General features: G+C 38.6%; 4 protein-coding genes across 8 annotated transcripts; 1 reads left to right on the top strand and 3 right to left on the bottom strand.

Moving 5' to 3' along the window:
* Positions 1-485: 485 nt before the first annotated feature.
* On the bottom strand, positions 486-11564 carry LOC108247203 (centrosomal protein of 95 kDa). 2 transcript variants are annotated; one of them, XM_017435151.2, is made up of 20 exons: positions 11367-11564; positions 10627-10755; positions 9761-9868; positions 9509-9619; positions 9147-9267; positions 8285-8403; positions 7750-7976; positions 6633-6699; positions 6309-6376; positions 5931-6052; positions 5718-5844; positions 4776-5063; positions 4128-4229; positions 3380-3527; positions 3057-3226; positions 2754-2828; positions 2527-2679; positions 2152-2298; positions 1952-2023; positions 486-1415 (listed from the first exon to the last, which is right to left on the bottom strand). In XM_017435151.2, the coding sequence occupies exons 1-20, from the start codon at positions 11389-11391 to the stop codon at positions 1239-1241; spliced, it is 2556 nt and encodes an 851-aa protein (XP_017290640.1). In that variant the 5' UTR covers positions 11392-11564; the 3' UTR covers positions 486-1238. The 2 variants fall into 2 exon arrangements, with proteins under 2 accessions (XP_017290640.1, XP_017290639.1); XM_017435150.3 differs by having other exon boundaries at positions 5931-6121; positions 11367-11563.
* A 290-nt stretch (positions 11565-11854) lies between these two features.
* Positions 11855-15549, bottom strand: LOC108247223 (CD209 antigen-like protein A). 2 transcript variants are annotated; one of them, XM_017435184.3, is made up of 6 exons: positions 15389-15549; positions 15041-15130; positions 13378-13437; positions 12927-13072; positions 12719-12819; positions 11855-12505 (listed from the first exon to the last, which is right to left on the bottom strand). In XM_017435184.3, exons 1-6 carry the CDS (start codon positions 15501-15503, stop codon positions 12349-12351), a joined length of 669 nt encoding a protein of 222 aa, XP_017290673.2. In that variant the 5' UTR covers positions 15504-15549; the 3' UTR covers positions 11855-12348. The 2 variants fall into 2 exon arrangements, with proteins under 2 accessions (XP_017290673.2, XP_037830739.1); XM_037974811.1 differs by having other exon boundaries at positions 12927-13069.
* A 2843-nt stretch (positions 15550-18392) lies between these two features.
* LOC108247222 (asialoglycoprotein receptor 1-like) lies at positions 18393-21776 on the top strand. 2 transcript variants are annotated; one of them, XM_017435183.3, is made up of 6 exons: positions 18393-18536; positions 18641-18727; positions 18825-19052; positions 20644-20807; positions 20882-20988; positions 21323-21776. In XM_017435183.3, the coding sequence occupies exons 1-6, from the start codon at positions 18440-18442 to the stop codon at positions 21480-21482; spliced, it is 843 nt and encodes a 280-aa protein (XP_017290672.1). In that variant the 5' UTR covers positions 18393-18439; the 3' UTR covers positions 21483-21776. The 2 variants fall into 2 exon arrangements, with proteins under 2 accessions (XP_017290672.1, XP_037830738.1); XM_037974810.1 differs by lacking the exon at positions 18825-19052.
* Positions 21777-22168: 392 nt separating this feature from the next.
* On the bottom strand, positions 22169-24937 carry LOC108247212. 2 transcript variants are annotated; one of them, XM_017435167.3, is made up of 2 exons: positions 24784-24937; positions 22169-23811 (listed from the first exon to the last, which is right to left on the bottom strand). In XM_017435167.3, the coding sequence occupies exons 1-2, from the start codon at positions 24800-24802 to the stop codon at positions 22316-22318; spliced, it is 1515 nt and encodes a 504-aa protein (XP_017290656.1). In that variant the 5' UTR covers positions 24803-24937; the 3' UTR covers positions 22169-22315. The 2 variants fall into 2 exon arrangements, with proteins under 2 accessions (XP_017290656.1, XP_037830737.1); XM_037974809.1 differs by having other exon boundaries at positions 24776-24922.
* Positions 24938-26283: the final 1346 nt, after the last annotated feature.

Genomic DNA, 26283 nt, shown 5'->3' with positions numbered 1-26283 from the left:
CGAACGTACTTTAATCCAAAAATATAAAAGCTGACCATCAGCAATAATGCAGGATGGTTTTTCTGACTAGCCACATTATTTTGACACCTTTAAAGTAAATTATTACTCTAGATTTATTTAACTCTACAAGTCGCAGAGGTGGTCGTTTTCAGCCAAACAGGTTGTGACAAACTACTCCACCAATGGATCAGCTCTTGAAATTTCTTTATGCTCTTAAATGTTACAATTATGTTCTTAGGTAGCCTTCTAACTTCCTGTCCTGTTACATCTTCATTAGAAAGTGAGTTTTCTTTCCCACGAGTGTTCACGCCTTTATGTTAGTGGCTGGGAATTATTCTTAGAAACATGATTAAGACTTTTTCCTCTTTACTAAAAACGTAGATCTTATTTTAAAGGAAAAAAAACACCTTATTTGTGTTTGCAGTAAATGTTGAAACGGAGCAACATCGACTTGTTTTGCACACAAATAACCGACACGTTTCAGCCACAGTGATTCCACACATTTAATGGAGGTTAAGGGGGGACGTGTTCTCTCGTTAGTTACAACTCAGTGTCAGTAGTGTTTCAATGGCAGAACCGAAAAAAAAAAGAACCAATCACGTCTTAAAGTTTGATTGCGAGTAGAAAATGATCAGGGAGAGGAGGTTAGGGTGACAGACCCGATTATCGTCGCCTCTGGTGAATAAAAATCACAAGTTTCATTAAAAATCTAACGTTAAAGTTAAATAAATAATCCATTCGCATGGTTAAAGTATTAAAAACAGGAAGACATCTCATGTAAAAGGAAAAGAGAACAAAGCTGAGACTTGTCAGCGTGACAATCTGAACTCTGCAGGCGAGGTCCTTATTTGGCAAAAGGAGGAAGGATTTCCTATTTTACTACAATAAAAGCACACAATGACTGCAGTCACAGAGTTAGAACATTCAGATTTATCAAGTACTTAAAAACCCAGGGAGGAAGGGAACTTGGTCCAAGGTGTCTTAAGTTCAGGAGTAGCAGCTGAAGTGAGAGGAAGAGTTAGCTGGAATAGCTAAAAGCTACATTTCGTCTGTGTGTGGTCATTAATCAAACCTTTCTCACATCTGTAAATTTCTCTTCCTGTGCAAATCTCTTGAGAAAGACGCCTGAGAGGACTACCGTTTGTGCACCAGATTCTCGTACCGTTTGCTGCAAACGGCAGAAACGCGTCAAAGCTCTCGACTTGGATCCAGCTGGAACGTCATCTCGGCGTTCTCCGTCAGTTCAGACAGCTGGTGTTGTACTGGAAAGAAGCCATGTGGACCCGGTTGCGCAGCCGCTGGACCTCGAGGTCCTGGAAGTGGTCGTCCTCGTCGTTCCGGATGATTATCCTCTGCAGGTCGCTGATCTCACGCTCCATTCGGGACCGCAGCTCTCGCTTCATCTTTAGCAGAGCCTGGCAAGAAGAAGCTTGTCTTAAACACTTCATAAGGAGGAGATTGTGAATAATTTTCATGTTAACAATGACCCGACTTGATCCACTTTTCAGATTATAGAGAAGCTTTATATTAAGTTTCCACATGGCTTCTTTCAGACACAACTATAGTTATGTTTGGAAAAATGAGATGAATCTACACCAGGTGGTGTTTGAACAAATCTGAAAAAACACCTTCTTTACCGTTTGTACAATTCCCAAGTAATAATTTACAAACTGGGTATTTTAAAAATAAATAAATCTAGAAATAGATTGAATATCAAGAGCGCCCTCAACTGGACTGGAAGTTAAACTACTTAAACAAACCTTCATGCCCACAGCCATCAGCAGCTATAACTCGTTAACGAAACCAGGATTATGAGCTACAACCACATTTATTTTCCCTTTAGGATTAATTAAGTGTTTTTTGAATTGAAACGTTAGATCCCATCCCGATGGATCGAGCACGGTGACGTTCTTTTAAAGAAGAGCTCATCATCTAAAGAGGATGAAGTTACCTTTTCCTGAGCCTTCTTTCGAACCTGGATCTCTTCCCGCTCTTGTGCAAGTTTTTCAGCAAGCAGTGAAAACTGAAACGGACGAAAGCGTGTCACATTCACCACCACCGTCATCATCATCATCATCATCATCATCATCATCATCATCATCATCATCATCATCGTTCCGCAGGCGTAGGCGACCGGACGCGGCGTCTTACTTGGTCTTTGTAGTAGTTTTCTAAGGACTCGATCTGATCCTGGTGTCGCCTCTGATGCTCCAGGCGCTGCTCACGGGCGAACGCTCTCTGGTCTCTCAACCGGAGCTTCTGTAACTCCAAACCTTCCTCGAAAAGCTGCCGAAACATCTGTAAAAAACACACGACTGGGTCACCCGGGCACCTTCTCAAATACGCTAATACTTAAACGCGAAAACTGTGAAACGTGTGCGATATGATCGATTAATTTTTTATTTCCTTTAGTTGCGATCGGAACACAAGACAGGATTTCTTTCTTTAGCTCAACCCTAAACCATATAATTAACATCAAGCACTTTAGGTTAATTTGTTCCAACACCTTCAGCACAAACTACCCACCCGCTCCTCTTTAGTGCGAGCCTTCATCAGCCGGGCGCGGTGCTGAACGTGATACTCGTTGTGGTACCTCTTGGCCCGGGCGGTCTGTTGCCTCTGCTCCCTCAGTTTGTTCTGCACCGACTTCTGCTGCTGGATTCGATCTTTAAACTCCCTCTGGAGAGAGAAAGAGAGAAATTTTAGCTTGTAAAGTTAACGTCAACCCGTCGGGTCTCTGTTGTGATACTCACCAGACGTCTTTTGTGGTCCTGGTCTTTGCGGTTGAGCTCCAGCAGCAGGTCGTATTTCCTCTGAGCTTCCTCCAACTACAAGACACACAAAGGGGTATAAAGAGGTCAAACCTAATATAGGCATTTTTAAGAAAGAGAAAAAGAAAGGAAAGGAGTGTTGTTCTGTAATCCAGTCAGGTTTTTAATTAAAGTAAGTAACAGAAATCATGTAACCTTAAATAAAGGATAAAACACGTCTTCTTTGAGGTTAATGGACACATCGGTTCGCGGCAACATTTCACAGCATTGGGTTAGTTTTCTGACCTGGCCGGAGAGTTTGCTGCGATGCCGGCCGTGCGGGGAGGACAGGGCGTGGAGTCGGTCGACCTGAAGCATCTGCTGCTCCCACATCCGGCCCAGAGCGTGAGAGGAGACGTGAAGGTGGGGCAACTCGTCTCGCAGCACAGGGAGGAGCTCGTTTTCTTTGATTTTCACTGGAGGGAGGACCGAAGGCGACAAAACAACAGCTTCTTAATGTCATTTAAAAAAAAAAAAAACACACACACATGAAGACTGAAGTGTCACAAACAGGAGGGGTGAAAAGCTTATTTTGTACAGTTGGTAGAAAGAATAAACTCTTGCCGTACTTGATGAAGTTTTCCTCGTGGGTTCTGGACGTTTCTGTCCTCCTGTTGTCCTGGTCCGTTGCATCTTATGCCGACTCTTGGTTTTGGGTGGGGACGATCGGGACACCTGAGAAACGTCCCCCAGCAGGGCGTCTCTGTACTCTCGCTCCTTTAAATACACGAAGGCGCGCTTTAATTATTCAGACCAAACAAACAGGAGGGTTTCTTTAATGTCCCGTCGGGTCAGAGGTTCACTCATCACAGACATGAATGAATGACTAATTTGGGATTTTTTTATTATTTGAGTCATTCTCACAACACTTGTTGTGGGTTTCTTCCTATTTTTAGTTTTGTCTCAGTTCCATCAAAAATAACAGGAATTCAAGCGTCTGATGAGTGGATTAAAACTTCTGACCGCAACTGTATTTACCCAGATGAAATGCAGTTATTTAGTTTTATTTTTTAGGAATTAATGCCCTTTACAGATGATTTTAATGCACATTCAGCCCAAATTATATAAAAGGATAAGTTTCCTTAGTTTATTTACCAGGATTACTCTTAATTGAAATGATTTTCAGTTTTATTTCCTTTAAATTGTCCTCTGATCAGTTTCCCAATGTTTCATAAACAAGTTCTCAAATGCTTCTTTTTTTAAATGTAACCAAGTAATAAATAATAAAAAACATCTCTCTTGTAAACATAAGTAGCCGTCAGACAATGTAGGTCTTTTTTTGTCTTCATTACTTTAAACATCGTATTTTGGACTTACAGCTTTCTGAGCTTTGAGGCGTGCCTTGTGCAGTTCTGTCTGCTCTCGCTCTTCATATTTTCTCAGCTCCTCTTCATAGTCCATACTCTCCAGATACTGAAACTGAAGAACAGGATGTAAAACACATAGCAGATTACTTTATATGGTTATTTAAGTACCTGTGGTCTGAGCATCAATAGAACTACAACATTCAAGCTAATACAATTCTTTCACTTCATTAAAACTGTAAAAAGACCTAAAGTGGAAGAATACAGACATAAAGCTACTTAACATTGAAATAAATCACAATTTGACTCCAGTTCTTAAAGATAAAAAAGCATTATTAATGAGAGAAATGATTTCAGAGTAAATATTGTTTTATGACAGCAGTTTGGTTCCTGTATTTGTTAAAATCTGTTCATTTATAACAAGTCAATTAAAAAAATCACTAATCTTAGTCTTGACTGTCTTTATAAACCATCTATCATTATTACGTCTTTTAATTTTGTTGTGCAGTCTGTCGATTAGAGCCACAGTCCACGCTCTTTAGACTACAATAATATATTGGTTTTAATTTATTCAAACTACATAATAAAACATTTAAGCAAACACGGATGTCTCGTGATATCACAGACGGCACGCAGAAAAAGGAAACGCCAGCGATGACACCTTGTGATGTTTTCTCCGAGGCGTTTTTCGGAGGTCAGTTCGTCTCCCGTCGTTCAGCTCCAAAGCCTCCGCCGCAGCTTCCTCTAACCGACCGTGTGCGAGGAGTCGAGGTTCTCCGGGAGGAGAGGGGGACGAGGAGCGCGTCCGCCGGGCAGCTTCGGGGCCGGGCGCTTCAGAGACACCGGGAGCGCCGTCACACGCGGCAACGCTGCCGCTGCCGTGGGAGGGCTGGTCCTCCTCTCGGATTTCGCTGGAGTCGTCACTTTCACTCAGGACTCGTTTAAGCATCTACAGAAATCGCACACAAAACGGCGTCGAAAGGAAAAATGTTGGCCAACGATGAGAAAGTCTCGAACACGTTAATCATTTAGATGTTTTTTGGTTTTCCAGAGGATGGAGGCTCAGAAAAATTATGATGTAGAGCCTGGCAAATGAACAGGATGTGGCTGGTTGTGATGTTACGTCCTAATTTACCTAGGAGCAATATTTTAGTAGCCTGGGCTGATTCATTGCATGACTAATGATGAAACTCTGCCTTAAAGACTGCTTAATAACCACCACACATGCCCAGAACTGCAGACAAGAGAAATGTTTGAGGCTAAAACTGTTTTTCTAACACTTTGCTTTGAGCTAAGCTTGGTTTTCACTGTTTATTGTTAGGCTGAAAACAAAAAGGCTCTCTTCAAGGGTAATTTGCGTGGATAAAATCTTTCTGAAGCCCAGTTCAGAGAAAAGCAGAAAAGGCCACAGAGGCAGGCTTTTATACCGTAATCCTGTTGTATTTTGGGCAAAACATTTACAGTTTTTTTTTCCCGTTAAGACCTCAAGAAAGGTCAAACTCCGAGAAAAACTGTACTAACGAGGTAAATATGAGTGAATTATCCAATCTAATTATTCACGTGCTGAGACCACACTAATCTTTGGGATTTACTAAATACATACCTGGTCGAGTTCTTCCAGTCGATGGGCGAGTTTCTCAGAGATGTAATGCAGCTCCTCCTCCGCCTGCTTGTTCTTTTTTCTCCGATAAGACAGAGGCTCTTCGAAACGTTCTTGTGTTGTTCTGCGACTGAAACGCAGAACAGAGACAGAGTTACTGCGTTATGTTCAAATAAAATAAGCTTATACAGGTTTGTAAATAAACTAAACTCTCACCCGAGGTCGGTCCTAATCAGGTGATCACTCCGTCTCTGATGAAACTTTTGCCCGTTGCTCAGATCTTCCTCCTCTTCCTCTTCGGTGTCTGGTGGGGAAGGGGTGATGGTCGTCATCTCGTCCTGCAGGGTGAGGAAGAGCACGTCGGGCTGGGTGCGGAATAAGACCCTCCTTGGACCTCCGTTAGCCGGCTGAGATTTGGTAAAACAAAGAGGCTGAATTTGACTCTTTGTGTTGTTTAAAAAGAGCTACAGGAGCACAGTTAGGCTGTTTAGTAGGATAAACTAAATACTCAAACTAGCGTACAAACGGGCTTTTATTTATTCATTTTTAAGTCTGCTGTAAAAGTGGAACAACTAAAGCCTGCGGCTCTCATACCTCTACGGTCTCCCCCTCCTCCCCTCCCTCAGGTCGTCGCTGGCTGGATACAGACTTCTCACTTTCAGCTGGAAAACAAACATTAACACTCAGAGGCGAGTGACGTTTCACCGCACCGGGTCTATTTCTGGAATCATCTTCACAAGTAAACAGTATCTGCCGTTAGCTTCCCTGAAGAGCCAGCGTCCAGTCCAACATTTAGTCAAAACAATCACTTTCAAAAAGCTCTAAAAGGTTTCTTTAATCCATTTATCTAAACAACCATTTAGGGCTTCAAAAACCTGACATTTTGTACACTGACACGCAGAATACGCTTCGACTCACCAGGTGATGAAGAGGATGCAGGAGATGATACTCCATTAGTGAGAGTCTCACCCACCAGATTAGAGCTCTGTGAGGAGAAATTAAGAATTTATTAAGAAACTAAATCAAAATAATTTATTATACATAAAGAGAGATGGTTTAAGAACCATCCGTTCATTTTCCTTTGCTTATTTGTAGTCAGATCACTGGGGGCAACAGGTCCAGGAGGGAGACCCAGACTTCCCTCTCCTGGAGACCAGGAGCAGACCAACCTACAGAGGGAGGCATCCTAATCGAGATGCCCGAACCACCTCAGCTGACTCTTTTCGATGAGGAGGAGCTCCTCACCTCATCTCTGCAGCTGAGCCGGCCTCTCTATGAAGGAAGCTCCTTTCAGCCGCTTGCATCCGGGATCTCGTTCTTTCGATCATGTGGTCTGTGGTTCACACTTTGTGACCACAGATAAAAGGTTGAAACGTAGAACGGACCAGTAAGTCTACTCTAATACATAATCTACATAGGTTGTTCAGAAACCCACAAAAAAAAGAGTTTTAAATAGTTAATAGTTTAGCTTTTATGATGGTTAAAAGCAGAAGTAAGCAACAAAAAAGGTAACTTAGATATGGGCCAAAGGACTGTGCAAGAATTCACATAAAAAAAAGGTCAGATACATATCAGGACATGTTTGTGTCATCGTGTTACAATGAATCATTGTGTAAATGTGTCACTTCCTGCTACCAGTAAGTTCCCCAATTCTAGACACAAAACATGTTAAAGACAAAAAGATTTTAAAAGAATAAATAAATTCTAAAACATTAGATACGATAATGATTGCAGTATTACTTTCCCAGGCCAGAGGGAACACAGGATCCCTCCAGCGAGTTCTGGGTCTGATCCTAAAACTGCCTGTAATTTAAACTCCCTTGGCTTCTTTCTCAGAATCACTGGTGTTGAGTCAGCACCTAGTATTCCTTGCTGTATTGAAATCACTTAAAAAGGAAGTGCAAGTGTGTGCACAGAAGAGAAACTACGTTTTGCATATCACTTTTTATCTAAAACTCAAGCAGAAAATGTCTGTTAGCTGTTAGTTGTTTCGTTAAAAACTATTTAATCTTGTCTTGATGTCTTATTATGCCACCTGTGTCGGGGCAGGAGCGGCGTCCTCCACTCCAAGTGTTTCGCTGAAGCCAGCAGCTGTGGGGAGATGGTTGACGGGTGGTGGACCAGGACTGTGGGGGGTGTCGCGCTGGTTGGGTGGCTGCAGTGGGATAGCCGAGTGCATCCGTTCAGTCTGCGGATGATCCTGGTTGTCCAAACAACTGGAGGTAGTGACTTCATCTGAGGTTTGGGGAGGGAGGATCAGCTCTGGATAGGAAGAAAGCAAAAAAAAAAAAGAAATGATAAAAATCAACATACAAATGAGTTCCGCCCTTATCGGGACATGGCATAGACGCATGGAAACACACACACAGTCCTCTGTGTTATGTGGACACAGAGGTGCTGTGTCTGCAACGTTTATTATCGTCTGGAATTTGCTTCAGGCTTTTCCAGCAAAACTACTGCATCTTCAAACAACTGAAGCAAAGCATCAACAAACCCTAAAATATTTCTAACAAAGAGCAAAGAAAGATCTCGTGTTTCGATCACCGTTTGCAGGACGTTTGTGTCTCTACCTTCTTGTTCGTCTGTAAACGTGCGAGCGGAGACTCCCAGCCCAATGAGCTCACCGGCTGACCCGACCTCCTCAGCATTCAGGGACTGGAGAGAATGTTTACTGGACTGGACTGTAGATCTAAAAACAGTAGAGAAAAACACAAAGAATCACAGGTTTGCACTTTATTAGACAAACATAACTCCAGTTAACTTAAAAATGTTGCTCTGTGTTTATAGAAGATTTTGTCTGTTTTTATCCGAGTAGACATGCTGATAATGATGTTTCCCTTGTAGATAAAACTTTAGGCGGTAACAGCTGTATCACTAATAACAAAAAATATCAAGTTAAATTAATAATTAGGAGTTACAATACCTGAGCTATTCCTTCCATACAGAGCATATACACTCTGTAATTTATTGTTTAAATCATACCTGTAGCAGAAGTGACTCACCAGGTAACTACCAGGTTTACAGCATGACCTTATAATTGCTACCACAAGTTATTTACCTGTCATTTTATTTACTTTAGTAGCTTTTTTTTCTCTTATGCACTGTAGTAGCCTTTAGTGTTTCCACTGCTGCCAGGATGTCAGCAGGACGGGTTGTGCCAAAGTGACACAGACCCGGATCTACGCTTCGGCTGAGTTATGTAGTCAGAGTCAAGTGCTGCAAACCTGAAAGTCGGCTGTTTTATGGCGTCAAGAAAAGCCCATTAGGTAAATAAAAGTTTATTATTCTTTCACTCTAATTTGCCAGGTGAGAACATACTCCCACAGTGACTGTATTATCAGGCCCTTCAAATAAATCTTATAATGACTTAGCTGTACGATAAGACCCCTCATAGCTGATAATAAAGTCATTTTGTGTTTTTTTTGTTCTTACTCTACACCAGATGATCCAGATGTTCCTGGCAGGTTTGTTTCCGTTTGCTCTGCGGCATCATCACCTGTGGGCTCCTTGTTTTTAACAGGTTCATCCTGATTCAGTGAGTCGCTTAATTCATCTGAAAACAACACAACGCTGACTCAGAGGACGAGACTAAAGCAGCCGTCTAAAATCCTGTGACGTCAAGGATCAATTTAATAAAAGATAAGGAATAGTTACTGATGGGTTTTTCTATAATAAAACCACAATGTTAAACTTTGAAAAGTTATGAATACTTACAGTGTGACTGATGACTACAACACGTCATAAAAAGTCTTGACAAATGTTAAAAATGTGCGTCATCTGTTGAAGAGGCTTACCACCGTTCTGGGATTCCTCATTTATCTCCTCGTTGAGGTATTCCAAGAGGCCATCAAAGATTTCCAGGAGGTTCTTGATAGACTCCTTATCCCCCCTAACGACATTTTCTCCTGCAAATACAGTCATCCTTTGAATTATGCTACTTTAAAATATATTGCTTGTATTACTACAGACTCACTCAGGGATTAAATATCTTATCTTAAATAAAAAGTTAAACTCACTGCTGTGACAAATTAAAGTTATTCCTCTACCTGTGATGTGTGAGAGGCTGATCTGAAGGTAATCCAGGGACAGGGAGTCAATCACAGCCTGAACATTATGAACATCGTCCTCTTGACTGCATGGCGCTGCAATATAATCTAAACGCAAACATAAAAACACACACAAGCGTAAACAACCAAAGCTTGTGAGAACGAGATCAACGAAACGGTGAAACGCCCAGAGATAACAAACTTGTAAAAACACTTCTTTAAACACACAGACTACGTAACTTTGAGCTTTCCTTTTAATGCCTTCCTGTAGTAAAGAATAACAAAAAAAAACAACAACTCAGGTCTCTTAGTGGCATGCTTGTTCTTGAGAAGCATTCCTGACACGCTAAAGACACTTAGGCATTCATGAGCTCAGCTAAAGGCTTGCTGCTTGTTAACCTTCAGTGATTAGAAATAAAATTTGTTTAGGACATCAAATTACAGACGACAGAATCGTTGTCTGACACAAACGAAAAAAGCAAATTACCAGCAATATGGAGCTGAAGACAGAGTGTATTTGGCATCAACTAATTAGTTAACCAGTTATATCCTTCCTTCCATTTTCTTTGAATGGTTGTTAGTTGAAAGCAGGGCACACACTGGACGTGCTGTCAGAGACGACCATGCTCATTTGCAAACGCACTCACCACTTCATCTTAACAAGTTGGAGTAACGTTTTCTAAGACCACAGAGGAGGCTCAGAGATCTGAAGGAGGATATAAAAAGGGTTGGTGTGACCGAGGAGGAAGCTAAGGACAGGGTGAGCTGGAGGCATTTGACCCTTAAACTGAGCAGCAGAGAGAAACCAAAAGAAAAAGCAGCGGCGGTGGCAGTAACATTAAATAAATCTCATTAGTTCTCCTTACCTGGAACCTTCTCTCCTAGGATGTTTTCATACAAAGCGATGAAAACATCTGCGTTACTGTCTGTCAGTTTCCTCAGCCTCAAATTTATGTGACACTTGCTGAGTAGATCATTAGCCACATCAACCCAATCTGCAGGGAAAAATAAAAACAGTTAAATCATGATTATGACAGTCTTCAGTGGAGAATCAGAACAACTTCCTAATATATCACATAACTTCACTTTCCTGACACATCAATGTAGCGTGTTTACTTGTATAATTTTAGCTTTTAAATACCAGAGTGGCTCCTGTGAAAGGGATCGGTTCATTTTATTACTAAATGACCGGAAAACGACATTTTATGAGCCGCCAACACCAAACTACTGGTTAGTTGTTGTTATTCGTTGTTTCTAAAAGGGGAGAATATGCTAACAAACGTGGGATAGCTGAACAAAAGCACACCCTAAGTTAGTTAGGACGTAAGAGCCATTTATTTTTTAACCAGCAGTCGCAACTTTTTTTTTTAACCGGTTAGGAGTTGACTCAAAAGTAGCTAACGTTGCTAATGTTTGCTAACAGGGACGCCATCAGAGACGCTTTAAGGACACAAACATCAAACTAGTAATGTGTATATACATTATGAATGCTCGGTTGTTGTGTGGTTGAGTGAAAGCGACGGGAGACAGACACCCAGCAGCTAACTTTAGCTGTAAGGTTTAGAGGTACGTGTCGTTAGCTTTCCACCCGGACGAGTTGACTTACTTCTTTCTCCCTCCTGGCTTCCCATGAAACAACTGACGCCGAAAGGCAGACGGGGAACAAAAAGTGCTGAATAAATATTAAAAATAATTTAAAAAAACACGAGCCTATTAAAGTCCAAAATCCAACACGCTGGTCCAAACAGTTTGTCTCGGCGCTGTTGTGGTTTTTCGAAGAAACCAGTTCACGTTTAAAACTGAGCTCGCGTTTGATTGGACGTTAGCGCGTTCTTTGTTTGCGGAAGTGGCTTATGATTGGTTACCGCCCTCTGGTGGCGACTCTGAGTACTACATGTCATTATTTTAGCGTTATTAGTGATGAGTAGTCCTCAAAAAAATAATTATTCCCACCATTACATTAAACAAACAAACAAAAAAACACTGAACTGCGCTAATATGTTTAACGAAGACAAGGTGGGCCATTTGTGAGCACAATTAGAAGATGACTGTGTGAAATTATCAAGTAAGACATTACAAAAAGGTATCTTAAACTTGTTTGTTTACAACATATTTATTATACATCAGCAAAGTGTATTACAGAAATTACACAAAATTAGATTATTAGAGCATTTCTCCCGTTCCTTCAATCGATGGTGTGCAAAATTCTTTCTAGGTAGACAATCTACTGCACTTCCAATCTCCCAGATGCTGTTCAGCGAGGTGATTATTCTGTTTTCATTTTGAATCTTAAAGTCCACAAGTGGGAAAAAGGCCATTAATATGTCATCTTTGAGGCCTAGAGATTTTGTGTAAACTGATAGGGGAACAAATTATATGTATTTCTATACAACAGAGATTTTATTTGTCTCGTATTATATTTTAAAATATCTTTTTCTGTCTTCTGCTGAGTCAGCCTGTCATTAAAAATATGATTAAAACTAAACTAGTGAGCAGAATAAGTTAGAGCACCTTTATGATGCCATATTTATCTAATGACTAACAAAATCCAAAGTTTCCTTGACAGATAAAGTGAGGTTTCTGGGCTTTCATTCAATTATTTGGGTCACATTTTTCTCACAGATCCAAACGTTTTGATCTATGCAAGGTATGTCATTCCAGCTGTCTTCAGTTTCATGAAACCTTATTTCCACACACTCTTCTTCTTTGCCTCCGTAACTATTAGGTTCTCCAGGGCCCCAGTATCTGAAATGGAAGAAGAAAAAAAACAAGACAAATTATTTACAAATACAACAAAAAAACTTTTATTAAAGAGCTCAGCTTGACACACCTTTATGTTCAGCTAAACAGAGAACAAGTTTAGATCAGATCAGTAAAATATTTACTGCATTAATTATTAGAAAATAAGATTATTCCATAAACCAAATGGCTTTAAGGTGCCAAAATAAGGAAAATAACCTTTTGGTCAAAGGAGTCCCATCCACCCATGTCCACTGATGAGTGATCATCTTGTGTCTTAGTCCAATCCACGTGAGCCTCTGAAACTGTCTTGTAAAGTCCTTATCAACAAAATAAAGGAAGGAATTGAGACAGTTTTGCATCTGTTATAATTTACACCTTCTTGTTTAATGATGCTCTTTCACAGAGTTGGATGAAAGCCCTCTACCTGTTCTTCTTTGGTGTTAATAATCACCAGATCTGCGCCTCTTCGCAGACAGTCGTCTCGACTCGCCTGCCAGGATTTTTTAATGGAAGAAATGTAATAGAAACTTGGATGTAAATACACCCATCCTTGTTGAAAATACTGATCTGCTGCAAAGAAAAAAGGACAAAAAACCCCATCTTAATATTTCAAGAGTTTTCAATTATTCTTACACTTAAAGTTTCCAACTCAAGAAGAAGTAGAAACAAGTTAAAAAATGTAAAAACAGTTAATATGTTATCTCTTTGCTTAGAGGGTCTATATTTCAGGTTGTAGATGATATTACCAGCTATAAATCATGTTATCAAGATTTATTTTTAATATTTATCTGACATGTTTTGTGCAGTACCAGGTTAGAACTTAAATATTTAGATAAAATGTGAAATTTAATGCATTTTCTCACCCTCTTACTTACCATATAGTCTTCTCAACTTGTCTATATCTACTGTCACATTTTTGTCGGATGTCTGAGTGTCTGAAAAAGCAGAAAAAACCTTTCAGCCACGTTTGTATGTGTTATAATATGAACTGAAATTCGAGTAGGTGTTTAATGCAGGAAGTTACAAATATGATGGATGAGCTAAGCAGAAAGTCCCACTTTAGTTTCCGTCTGCAGTTTCTTTCTTTCTTCCTTTTTTATTTAGTTCCTCTGACGTTCAGGTTTCCCAACAAGTTGTTTGTTTCCTAACATCCCTGATCGTTTCAACACTGAGCATTAATTAAGGGTCATCCTCACCAAGAACAAAAACAATCTGAGCATCCATTACGTAACGAAGGTAGGTGAATAAGAACCCAAATGTGGACAGACTGATGATGCAAAACATTACTTTTAATCAACAAAACTGAGCTGAACTCGAGGAGCGAGGAGACAATGGCGAAATGAAAGTCTGAAGTAAGAGTGTGAGGATTACCAAACAAACAAAAAAAAAACGAATAAAAAGAACAAGAAACTGACTTTACAAAATAAAACAGGAAGTAACGGTGACCAAACAGAGCTGCAGCATCCTAATGCATGCTCAATAATCCAGGTAGAGAAATCTAACAAGTTTGAGTCAGGTCCTTTGGATGATTACTTCTTAGATGATATGTTTTGTCTCTTATCCAAAAAAACTTCTTCATTCTGAGGAGCTGCAAGCAAACTCAGCCTTATAAGCTGCACCTTCGCAAAATGATTCAACCAGTTGGGTGTGATGACCAAAACTAGTTGTTCACATGCAAACGAAGGACCATCAGCCTGACGATCGATTGTTAGGGCCCTGATGGCTGCTTGCTATTCAGGGAGAAGGGAGAAGGAGAAATTCCACGCAAGTCAGGCCCTGGAGCAATGTGTTCAATTAACATCAATTAATTAATTAGTGAACTAACAACAAAACAACCTGAACCTTGAACTCAGGACCTGCGACAAAAACCATGCTGCTGAGCACCAGAATGTTGTAATTAATCAGATTAAGGAGGCACGGCACAATCCAGCTGTGTTTGGAATTCAAAACAGATTTTATTCATCTTTTTATCAGTTATTAAATAAATCTAGTAAGGTTTGTGAAACAGAAAACAAGTATGAAGTTAAATTAATTTACAGTTATTCTCCTGAACGCAGGTTTTATTTATTCAACACTTTTGTTTGATTGTCTTAAAAAAGACATCAGTAAAAAATAAAATAAATAAAACCTTACATAAAGATGTAGACAGAAAAACAAATCATGTCAACAGAAGTATCTAATTTAGTCTACAACAGTTTTTACTGAGCAGAATGTGAATAAAAAACAAGAAAAGCACCTCTGATGAGCTGTCCAGCTCCAGTTTTTTTTTTTGTAGTTCATCAAATCGTTCAAAAACCAACCTCATTTAAGGCAACTTTCTATTGTTGTTGTTTCTGTAATTTCATGTGGACTCTGACATTGAGCTGAATCTCTCTACAGTAAATGTTAGAGTTAATGTTGTCGGTGCGAACGGCTCTTTAGATCTTACAGTTTGATAAAGAAACCTGATAAAACCAAACAGGGAGGATAAGGGTTAGGGTTAGTCGCGTCTCTGATACATGTTCCTATTTCCACAGCAGTAAAACCACAGCTACTCACGCAGAACAAGACGTAAAGTAACGTTGGCCGCAGCTTGTAGGACACACAGGAGTCCAAAACTAACAGCAACCACTCTGATCAGCTTTTCCCCTGGATGAAGAAAACACAAACAGAAAGAAATGAACCGTTCTGTTCTCTCCTGGGTGCCAACTAAAACCTGACAAACTCACAAAGGTGACATATTTATACTCTTTACTCAGTAAAGGTGTGGGAGAACGTTCAAGAACCAGAACATAAATGTTGTTTGAGGTTAATCATCAGGCTGATTTATGCGTGACGTGATCAGACAGATGTTTTTAAATGATCTAATTATCAGCTTTACAGATAAAGAGAGAGTAACTGTCTTACCTGCAGCAGGACGCAGCTCAGAACCGTTTCCAGAACCGTTTCTGGTTGATCCATCAGGTTGATTTACATAATCCATGCTGATCTCAGCTTGCTCTCTATGAACAACTCTCACCATCTTAACCTCGAAAGACGCACTGAAAAACAACAAGAAGTTTTTTTTTGCATAATGCTGATACATGATCCACTTCTCCTTTTCTGGTTTTCTGTTTCTTAACAAATCAGCACATGATTTTTCTTCCTCTTTCAGTCACCTAAATATAAACTGTTTCACTTAAAAAGAAAAAAAACAAGCCAGATTAGAGTTTTTATGGTATTTATTGCCTGTCACTTTGAAAGGTTCATGCAATTGTCTGTCTTTTAGCAAAATATCTCGTCAACAAGTGGACAGATTTTAAGAACACATTCAAAAAAATAATCATTGGAAGTAACCTACAACTTGAATCAAGATGTCAGTCACAGCTAACCAACTGTAGCAAACTCAAAAATGGGTACAAGTCATTCAGGTTTACAAATATTGAGCTAAAATCTGATGTGGTAGTAGCTGAGAGTGATCCCCATCACACACTCTGAGCGCACACACATCACATAAGGCCTTTGTTTAAAGTTTTGATATACAAGACAGTATGCATTCCTTCAAAATAAAAGTGCTAGTTTCAAAAATAATTTCTTAAGATAAGCTTTAATTATTATTTCTCATCATTCTATGGGGGACTATTTTGTTTTTATCGTAGATTGGGAAAATTCCATTAATCCAGCACATGAATTTCACATTATCTTACAAAAACCAGAGAAAACCAGAATACAATTCTTTGCTTGGTTTGTGAAACTTAAAAATACAAATCAAATGTAATATTATTATTATTTTTTTAATCAAGTCGTGCAATCATGGAAATGAGTCAACTGATGCTACAGCTTCAGCTGACTCATTTCCAAACTTCCTTAATTGCACAAACCTTTTTTTGGTAATTCCTGCCATAAAAGCACTTTGCCATTTTCTTTATTCGGAGCAGAACTTTTATTATGAAGTACAGTATGGTTAATAATCACATTGTTTGTTGTTTTTAAACTAATAACTTAATATTTCATGATAAATCTCTAAATCCTGCCTGGGTAAAAAAATAAACAAGACATTTTTAAAGAAGTTAGAGCAAAAAATAATAATAATAATAATAATAATCGGCAGAGTAAACCTCAGAAAAAGCATTTCACACTTAAAGCATTGTTTCTGACCAACATAAAAATAACAAACTGGTAGACAACATGTAAAAAAAAGTCTGATGCGTACTCTTAAAGTACATGCTGCATGTTAAAGAGTGACGTCAACTTAAAAAGTACCACGATAAAGTACACACAGTAAATAAAAAAACTAGCTAAAAAAATAAAAGGACATTCATGGTGTGAATTATAAGAAGAGAAGGACCTCAGCCTCATCCCTGAAAGAAGCAAAAAAACACACAATTTAGAAAACATTTATAGAATGTATGTTACTTATAACCATACTTTTATTTAAAAACAGATAAAGGAGCTTTATTTATTTATATTTGGGAGGCTGTGGCTCAGTGGTTAGAGCAGTTGTCCTCCAATGAGAGAGTCAGAGGTTCAATTCCTGGCAGCAGTCACATGTTATAGTGCCTCTGATGTGCCCCGTTGTTGTATGAATGGAGTTTAAAGCCCTGATTAGATGCTGTAGAGTGATGTGGATGGGTAAAAAAAGGCAGATTGTGTTGTAAAGCTCTTTGGTAGGCACTAAATAAGTACATAACATTTACCATTTCAATGTATTGTTAATAAAAATAACAGTTTTAGACAAAATCGGACAGCACTGGTTGTAAACATTGCTGTTACTTTAACTTCACATCGACTGTAAATCAAATTTACCATAAACATCTTACCGAACATGAAACAATCCCAACAGATCCATAACAAACAGTTCGGTAAATGTTTCAACTAATGCCCTTTTTTGGTTTTCCTCTTTATATTGTGCAAAGTGATTCAGGGTGTACCAACATTTTTTTGGTTTAGCTATAAGGAAAGGATGGAGGCAGCTACAGTGAAAATGAGTCATTAAGAAGCAGATCACCTAAAACCCACCAACAAAGAGGAAACGCTGAATCTGAGTTGCTGTTTTGAATCATTGGAAAGAATTAAACACACTAAAGATCAAGTTTTTGACCATTTTAGGGATTTACGTCCATAATGTTTCCAGATATCTGTTTATCATTTGTTATTAGTTCAACAGACTGTAAATATTAAGAAAAAAGCCAACAGATTAAATTATTGTCCTTACTTGTCTTTAATAATAGTGAGAAAGAAGCCAGTTGTAAATGCTTGTTGTAACATCATTTACAATTTGTGTGTTTCTGCTCTTTTGTGTGTTTTTGCTCCAGATTACTGTGTGTCGTCTGAAGATTATTGTGTTTTATGCCCCATGGACTGCTGGACTGGATATAAGTCATAGTCATCTATATCATTAATTTAAAACAAGCAAAGTACTGAAACAAATCATCTTTAGCTGACTGAAGCTTGTGCATGTATTTTATAGATCTACCTCCACATTTTTGAAAAAGAAAGTCAACCTTTCCAAATTCCCTTGTGTTTAAGTTGCATACTTTCATTTTAATTTGTTAAAGACAAGATATAAAACGACACTAGATACGAGAAATGTTGAAAAGCTTAACAAGAAAATGTATATGTTGCTAATTAGACACAAGTTAGAGACAAACTCACAAGTTTTCTTTGTTCTTTCTTTCTTTCTTTCTTTCTTTCTTTCTTTCTTTCTTTCTTTCTTTCTTTCTTTCTTTCTTTCTTTCTTTCTTTCTTTCTTTCTTTCTTTCTTTCTTTCTTTCTTTCTTTCTTTCTTTCTTTCTTTCTTTCTTTCTTTCTTTCTTTCTTTCTTCTTTCCTCACTCGTTGTTTCTTCCTCTATTCTTACCCATTCTATGTATGTAGTGATGACAACATTTCCTCTTTCTGTAAAAAAGAGTTGCATCAACACCAGGGGAGGAAAAGCTAAATTACCAAACAGCTCAATGCAGTCAGTGAAGCAGGAGCAATGCAGTCAGTGAAGCAGGAGGAAATAACGATGAGGGACTATGTTAACCAGCGGCCTAGTCGAAGGAAGAAGTTGAATTGGAAAACAAATAAATCAGGTGACAGCTATTATTAATTTCCTTTTCATTATTTTAGCTTTATTGTATCTAATCCGTATACATATCATATTATATACACATATTGTATACTATTTAATTTGCAGAGAAAGAAGTGTATCATCTGACTTTCTTCTGCTTTGGTCTGCTGTGTATCATTCAAGCCATTCTCAATTTGTCCTTACGTCTTACAAGTGAGTATTGCTTCGAAAAGAAAGCAAAACGAAACAAGAATTGACACAAATAATTAATTGTTATTTTCCTATTTTTGGGGGATGGGGGGGATGTCAGTTTATTCCAGCGTGAACTTACTTATCTCAGACTGCAACACAACACAGCAGAGCAACGAAAATCACAGGAAGGAAGCTGACTGTAAGCGAGCACAGGGCAAGATATTAGAGGAAAACTGCATTGCCTTGACCAGAGACGTACAGATCCTTAAAAACAAAAACGATAAACTTGTTGATGAGATCAGAAAGACGAAGGAGGAAAGAGACATCCTGAAATTTCGGCTGGATGGTAAGAACAAAGATTTATTCCAGTGTTTTTCCAGCCACTCACTGAAACAATAAAAATATGACTTCAGCTTATTGCTTTACATTTAGATATTATTGGTGAAATAACAATGTCTAAATAGCGTTTGTAGATGTGCAGTTTTCCCTCCCTCTCTGCTCCTTCCGGGTCCTTTCCAGACTTTGTCATACAGGTTCACAGTTTGTGTGACTTATAAATACAGCTATGTCCTTGCTTATGTGGTGGTGTGGGAGATGCATGAGGGCAGACATTTAAACTGGAAAAAGCAGTACAAAAAGGGCAGCCTGTCGCACTGAGCTAAAAATAAAACTCAAATGATGCAAGTTTTCTGCTTTTTACAATAGAACATGATAAAACTATTGGTTCCCTAAGCTTTGTAGCTTCAGTCTGGGACTTATTTGTGTCCCAAACCTCCAAGGTACAAATCAATGGTAGTTTTATTCTTCTGCTCGGTTTCTAATTATTTACTATTGATAACTTTCTTGCTAACTTTGTTTGTGAGTCTGTAAGTGTGTGTGTACCTGGTTTTTGTTACCTTTTTAGTTTTTTTTCTGGTATACACACCTACCTTGTACACCTACCTTGTCTCAGTAACTGATGAACTTTTGGGGACCAAAGCCTGATCCTAATGTGGTGGAACGACATTTTTGGGTTAGTGGTTAGGTTTAGGGCTAAGGTGTGAATTAAGATTAGGTTAGGGATGTACGGATAATTGTTAGCTCAGTCATCCAGGCCATGGTAAATTCAAAAAAGGTTAAAAAAACCCAAAAACAACTGGACTTCTATTCTGTAGTTGAAGACGTTTCGCTTCTCATCCGAGGAGCTTTCTCAATTTAGAAATTTCTGAATTGAGAAAGCTCCTCGGATGGGAAGCGAAACGTCTTCAACTACAGAATAGAAGTCCAGTTGTTTTTGTTTTTCAAAATAAAAGTGTATCAGCTTAAGTTTTTATCATTGAAGGAACTACTGAAACCATCCTCCTCTTGCCATATAAGACAAAGGCCTTTAAGTCAGTCAGTCAATGGTTTTATTGCAAAATTCTTGGTTATATTCTTAATTTAAATTTATAAAATTTTATCCTCATAGATGAAGGTCTTAAAAATGCCATTCCTGGTGAAATAGTTTGGCTTTTTACATCTATATTGTCTAAGACCAGGCTAGAAACTCTTCAAACTTTGTGAACCCTTTTGTCCTTCGGACTGGAACAATAAAAACAGAATAAAGTTATGAACAGGTTCACATAAACCTAAACTAACTATTTTCCTAAACTAGTTTTTGAGCCTTGAGCCAGTTCAATTCTAACAACAAACAAACTAGCTCACAGCAAAAAAAACACAATGAATAAATAAATCACTAAAACCACTCAGAAACCCCAAACGTATCGATGAAAGCCCTGTATTTGACGTTACCCAAAACACCAACAACAACAAAAATACCTGACAAATTTGTCCAATTTCTTTTAAGAGTTTCTGCCTTTCAGGTACACATTTATCTTTACTGTGGCTCAGTTTGTGCTGAAAGCTTTACATATAAATATCCCAGTGTTTAATCTGTCAATGTTTATTTTATTTCCCAGAGCTGAGAGGCTGCGTGTCCTCTCAGCGGTGTCCTCTAGGGTGGAGGCAGATCAACTCCAAGTGTTACTTCCTTTCCACAGAGAGTAAAAGATGGAATGACGGCAGAAAACAGTGTCAGAGTCAAGGAGCTGACCTGGTGGTCATTGACAATGAACAGGAACAGGTTTGGTATTCTTTATATGTAGGCACGTCATTCAGTTGCAGGAGTCACATTAAATTTAACTCTATTCTTACCAGAATGCCATATATCGTATGGATGGGAGTCAGTATCTCTTCTTTTGGATTGGTCTACGCAGAAAGGACGGGGCCTTTAAATGGGTGGATGGATCTGAACTGAAAACCACGTAAGAGTGCAGTTTTGTTTTTGTTTTTAATGATGATCTTATACCCTAAATAACCTGATTAAAAGATAAATTCTTTGATATTATTCACATGAACTGTGGCACTTTTACAAAAAAGGAGAACTCTGTAATAATTAATGAAATATTTGCAAGTTCTGTTTAGCAAGTTTTACAGTATAGGGCTTTAAAACATAACAATGATAAAACAGCTGTTCCAGAACTGGTGCTGTGTAAGTAAACCATCAGATTTAGTGGAGATAAAGGTTTATTTTGCCACTGGGCTTTGATCTGTTAGTCCAAGATCTCTTTCACTTCCTCAGTTTTCACTGTTTTTCAGGTTTTGGCAGAATGGACAACCTGATAATGGCGGTTTAAACAGCAAAGAGGACTGTGTGGAAATGGGGGACGAAAACCAACCACTGGCCAGCTGGAATGATGTCCCCTGCGAACAAATGCGTCGCTGGTTGTGTGAGAAAGATCTGTGTTTCAGTCTGTAACGTCAGGTCTGTACTTATATAAATACTGTCTTTGCTTTCAAAATAAAACAACAAAAGAATAATATCCAAAATTCTTAAAGCCTATACAATGTACTTTAGCACCAACTGCAACTTTGAAAGTGGAAATAATCTTCCTAAAAGTTTTTTTTCCAGATCAATTTCAGCTTATTTAATCACAAGATAACGATATTGTTGAAAACACGCACAAAAATCTAACATATAATTAAAAACATGCATGTATCTTATCCAGCCTGTCACTTTTTTCTGTATTTTTAATAAATGTATTTGAATCTACCAGTCTTAAATATGTTTAATTTTTAACTTAACTTAACTAGCTGACAAATTCAGACCAACCTATTTACACCAACAACCAGTTTAGAACCACCTGATATAATATGCATGTTTGGGGACTTTTTTGTGGACATATTTGATCACAAAATTTTCATGAAGAAGGTATCAATCATATCTCCTTGATTAATGTGTCAAATATTAATTGCTTTTCTTAATATGTAAATACACAACATTTAACCTGTGTTTTAAATAAGTCAGAATCATTAAAAACAAGCAAAAACAATAAAACAATGTAAAAGTAATGCTTGTTTGTATCATTTACTTAAAACATTTTTTAATAGCTGGGTCAAGTTAACTACCATTGGCATTATAAAGAAGAAATGCATCACACAATGGTAATAATTTACTGATATATTTTAATTTTTTTTAAATAAGTTCTTTGGCACAAAGAAAAACAGATTTTTATTTTATTTTTTATCAGGAATAGATAGTATCAAATGATAATACAGGGCATTACTTGCCTACACATCATTCATCTTGACTTAAAATGGGTTAAGCATTGCAAACATGTAGGCCACTGGGAGCTGAAGTCCAATATTGACCATATGCCATTTTCCCATTCCTAATGCTCCTATAATCACTCCTCCAATTGTTCCCAAAGTTCCTGGCTGTGAGGACCACCTTGCAGCTGAAGCTAATGTTGCTCCAACAGACACTCCTGCTGCTCCAACCACGCCTAGCATCGCTCCTGCTGTCCCCGCATCACCCAGCACTGGGGATAAAGCCTCCATCCCGGCTAGTAACACCCCTGTCACTAAAGCAGCTCCCACAATAACTTTTACCTCCCCAGCTGCTCGCCTTACTAACGTCCCTCCCACTGTGGCGCCCAATCCCAGTTGACAGAGCTTGGCTGCGAAGAAAGCTGCATTTACAGCTTCCAAGGACGACTGGTAGTTCATCTGAGTGCTGATGGTTTCTCTGGACTGATTGCGCCCTGCCTTTCTCATCCTCATAGCAGAAGCTACAACCTCCTGGCCGGCATGAAGGGTCAGCATGGCGATGAGGAAGGTCGCAAACATTCCCATGCACCCCACCAGCATCCAAAACTTAAAGTCAGTGGATTTTAGAAGGAAATAGGCGATGCCTGAAACTAAAACCAGAAGCACTAGAAATACAGATTGGTGGTTTCCGTAACCAAACAAACCAAATGCGGACGTAACAATGGCAACTGCTGTCATCGGTATTCCCGAAAAAGCTAAGAATTCAACATATTTGACCACCACTGTGTTGATCCAGTCTTGAATGGATCTTTCCTCCATTTCAGCTTCTTCATTCTCAGTTTTCCTCCTCTCTATTTCTTCTCTTTCTCTTTGCTCAGTGATCCATTTTGTTCTGTCGTCCATCCCTCTTGTGTCGCCTCCCTTCTCTATCGACAGGATGCTCTTCTCTATCTTCACCGTCGCCCTCTTTCTCTGCTGCCACTCGGTATTCTCTATTTGCTTCCTCTCTCTGGATCTGACTTCGGAGCTCACATTGAAACAGGTCTCTCTGCAGTTCCAGCAGACCTCAAATAAAACATGCAGGGGTGGCTTTAGCGCAGTGAAGAGGCTCAGGACCCCCAGAACTCCCACCATGCCGTAATTCTTCACAATCCATTCAGTCGCCCTTCCAAATGTGGCTCCGCTGAGTGTGGTCCCAAGCGTACCAGCAATTCCTGCTGATACCCACAAGCCAAACGAGTTTTTGTAGGAGACATTGCAACTTTTCAAAGCTACAAATACTGAAGCAGTCAGTGCTGCTAAGATCACACCAGCTATCACTGAAGTCACTGATGTCGTCAGTGCTGTAAAACCCATAAGGGTGCCGAGCCCCAGGGCGCCCACTGCTCTGACTTCCGCCATCACTGGTTTTAGAGGACCACTTGAAGTCATTACAGACAGGATTTTGTCCACTGGGTCCTCTGTGGCCCCCAGAATGCAGCCTCCTACTGCTCCCAGGGCAAATCCCATAGCTGCTTCTATTAACTTGCTCTTGCTTCCTGAAAAAGACAGGCAAATCAGTAACATGATGTAAACATTTAATTATTGTATCACATCAATACTTGGCTTTACCTGTACACATCAATCTTGCAAGCCAATTCATAATTATGCAAGAAAAATAACATAATTAGGAAACTAAAGTACACCAAGCATGGTTGGGTGTCAAATTAATCCTTCATGTTTACATTCAGTTGAACTACAGACTAGATAAGCCACTCTGTGGAAACTCTACAGATCCAAAGATGAGCTCAAACCTGAAAGTATCAGAATAAACCGATTCATAGACAAAGTCAGCAAAAACAGCTTGCAACAATTTGACTAAATTTAAACTAGTTCATTTTGGACAGACAAAAAAAACAAGAGTTCATTATATTACCAGCTGACAACTAAACTTATAGTTTTTTTGTCTGTGATGTAAAAGGGTAAAAAAGGGCAAAACTTTATTTCGTTCAGTTATTTATTTTTCATTTCCAGGTAAAATGTACATTGAATAGCTGCTCTTTGTGACAACGTGTTTAACACCAAAAACACTGAATGTTTCTGTTAAATTATGCAGAATATTATATATATTTTATTACTCCTACAATAAACTGCCTTGTTGTTCTTTAGTTTAAGTGCATAAGGTTGCCTCATTTCAAGGGCATGGAGCGTGCACCGACTCTAAACTAACCGGTTAGTCAAGTTTAACCAGCAGAGACAACGTGCTCCTGTGATTCCTATCTGCGCACTGCTGAGAGTGACCTTGTCTGGTATATTAGAAACACAAGAAAATTCAAAATAAGAACTTAAAGTACTTGTAACGCTCAAAGTCAGCAAAAATCAACATACTAGACAGGTGGAAACTGAAAACACTCGAAGCCTTGTAAAGGAAATTTTGAGTTTGCACATCATAAATTACACCAACGAAAAGGGCAACCACACAAACAAACAATGAATGAAAATCTTGGTTTAAGAAGCACGTATGTCCTTACTGAGTTTACTTCGTGTCATGTTGTTCAAGCTGTGGAAGGCCCTGCTGAAGAATCGTCTTTCTCTGCAGATGAAGGCAAAGCTCCTTGTTGTGTTGACAGGACCCTGTGAGTAACACAATGCTTCGTATAGAGATTATTTTTGTTTCAGTCCGTATGAACAGGACACACCCTCTGTCAGCTTGTTGTCTCTGTATCCTCCCTCCAGGATTCGCCGCAATACCTATTTGTCCATAAGATGCATTTAATAACATGTCTGGTAGATGTTTGAAAGTGTGCTTTTATTTTCCAGCATAAGGTAGGAAAAATAGAGTTACTCAAGCCAGTATCAGCAATATAGGAGGCAGAGCTCCAGCACGAGCAATATAATGTTATAAGCACTGTTATAAGCTCTCAGAATGAATAAACCCGCAGCGTTATATTAAGAAGTGGATTTATTTATGCCCTAAACCACACTAAACACGCCAACAGAGACATTAAATTCACAGTCATTCCCAGAGAAACAGGTAAACAAAAATGCAGGAAATCTTCACTTCTGGTTTGTGTTGGGAACTGCTCTAAAGCAGATCCCGTTCAAGAAGAAAATCTGATTTTTCCGGGACTGAATTATCCTACAGGCGATACAGACTCCTAAACAAATAAAATATGGAATTTGTAAAATGTTCATTATAATTGAAAATAATAAAAAAAAATTCTTCACCTAACCAAAAGGCTAAGACTGATTGAATTTGGACAAGATTATACCAAAGCTAAGAGTCTTTAATTTTTACTTTTAGTTACCCCAGTTCAAGATGGCCACCAAAGCTATTCAACATTAGCCAGCATAAAAATGACTGACATTGTTAGTTTTACAGATACCGAGCTGAAATTTGGTTTGGTAGTACCTGAGAGTCATTGCCAACACTGATGATTTTGATTCAAAGAAATGTTTGAAAGCTTATATGTTTTTGCTTAGTGTTTCACATTATATAAACAGATATATGATCCGAAAGCAGAAATGATAAGATAAATCCAACACATACTGAAAGTTCGGTCAATAGTTTTTAACGCTTTCTTGAAGTAAACAAAATGACTGAAATGTATTAAAAATGAAAAAAATTTGGAATTGAGACATTCTTTTAATTTAGATTAAAAAAAAACTGCATCCAAATTACACACACACATATATTCTCCTTATGTTCTCTGTAATTAATGCTGATATGTTTATTTAGCAGGACTAATTCAGCACATTCTGGTTCAGGTTGATTAATATCCACACAGATTTAAGCAAAATTCAATTGTATTAAGAAGAAGCATCTGAAAATTTAAATAAAAATATTTGGTTGCATCAATTCAGCTTCATTCACTCTCTGTGCTGCTGGCAGACATCCATTCTGTCCATTTGTTTGTTGATTCAGTGAAAAACTATCATCAAACAAAATGTAGTGAATGCAGAGAAGTGTTGTGTTCATTGTTTAGGATTTATAAGAGGTTTCAAGCAGTAAAAACATTAACAGTGGTCAG

Source organism: Kryptolebias marmoratus, linkage group LG3 (assembly GCF_001649575.2).
Source record: "Kryptolebias marmoratus isolate JLee-2015 linkage group LG3, ASM164957v2, whole genome shotgun sequence".
NCBI classification, from domain to species: Eukaryota; Metazoa; Chordata; class Actinopteri; order Cyprinodontiformes; family Rivulidae; genus Kryptolebias; species Kryptolebias marmoratus.
The sequence above is the reverse complement of the archived record's forward strand: the minus strand, read 5'-3'. Positions and strand labels throughout refer to the sequence as shown.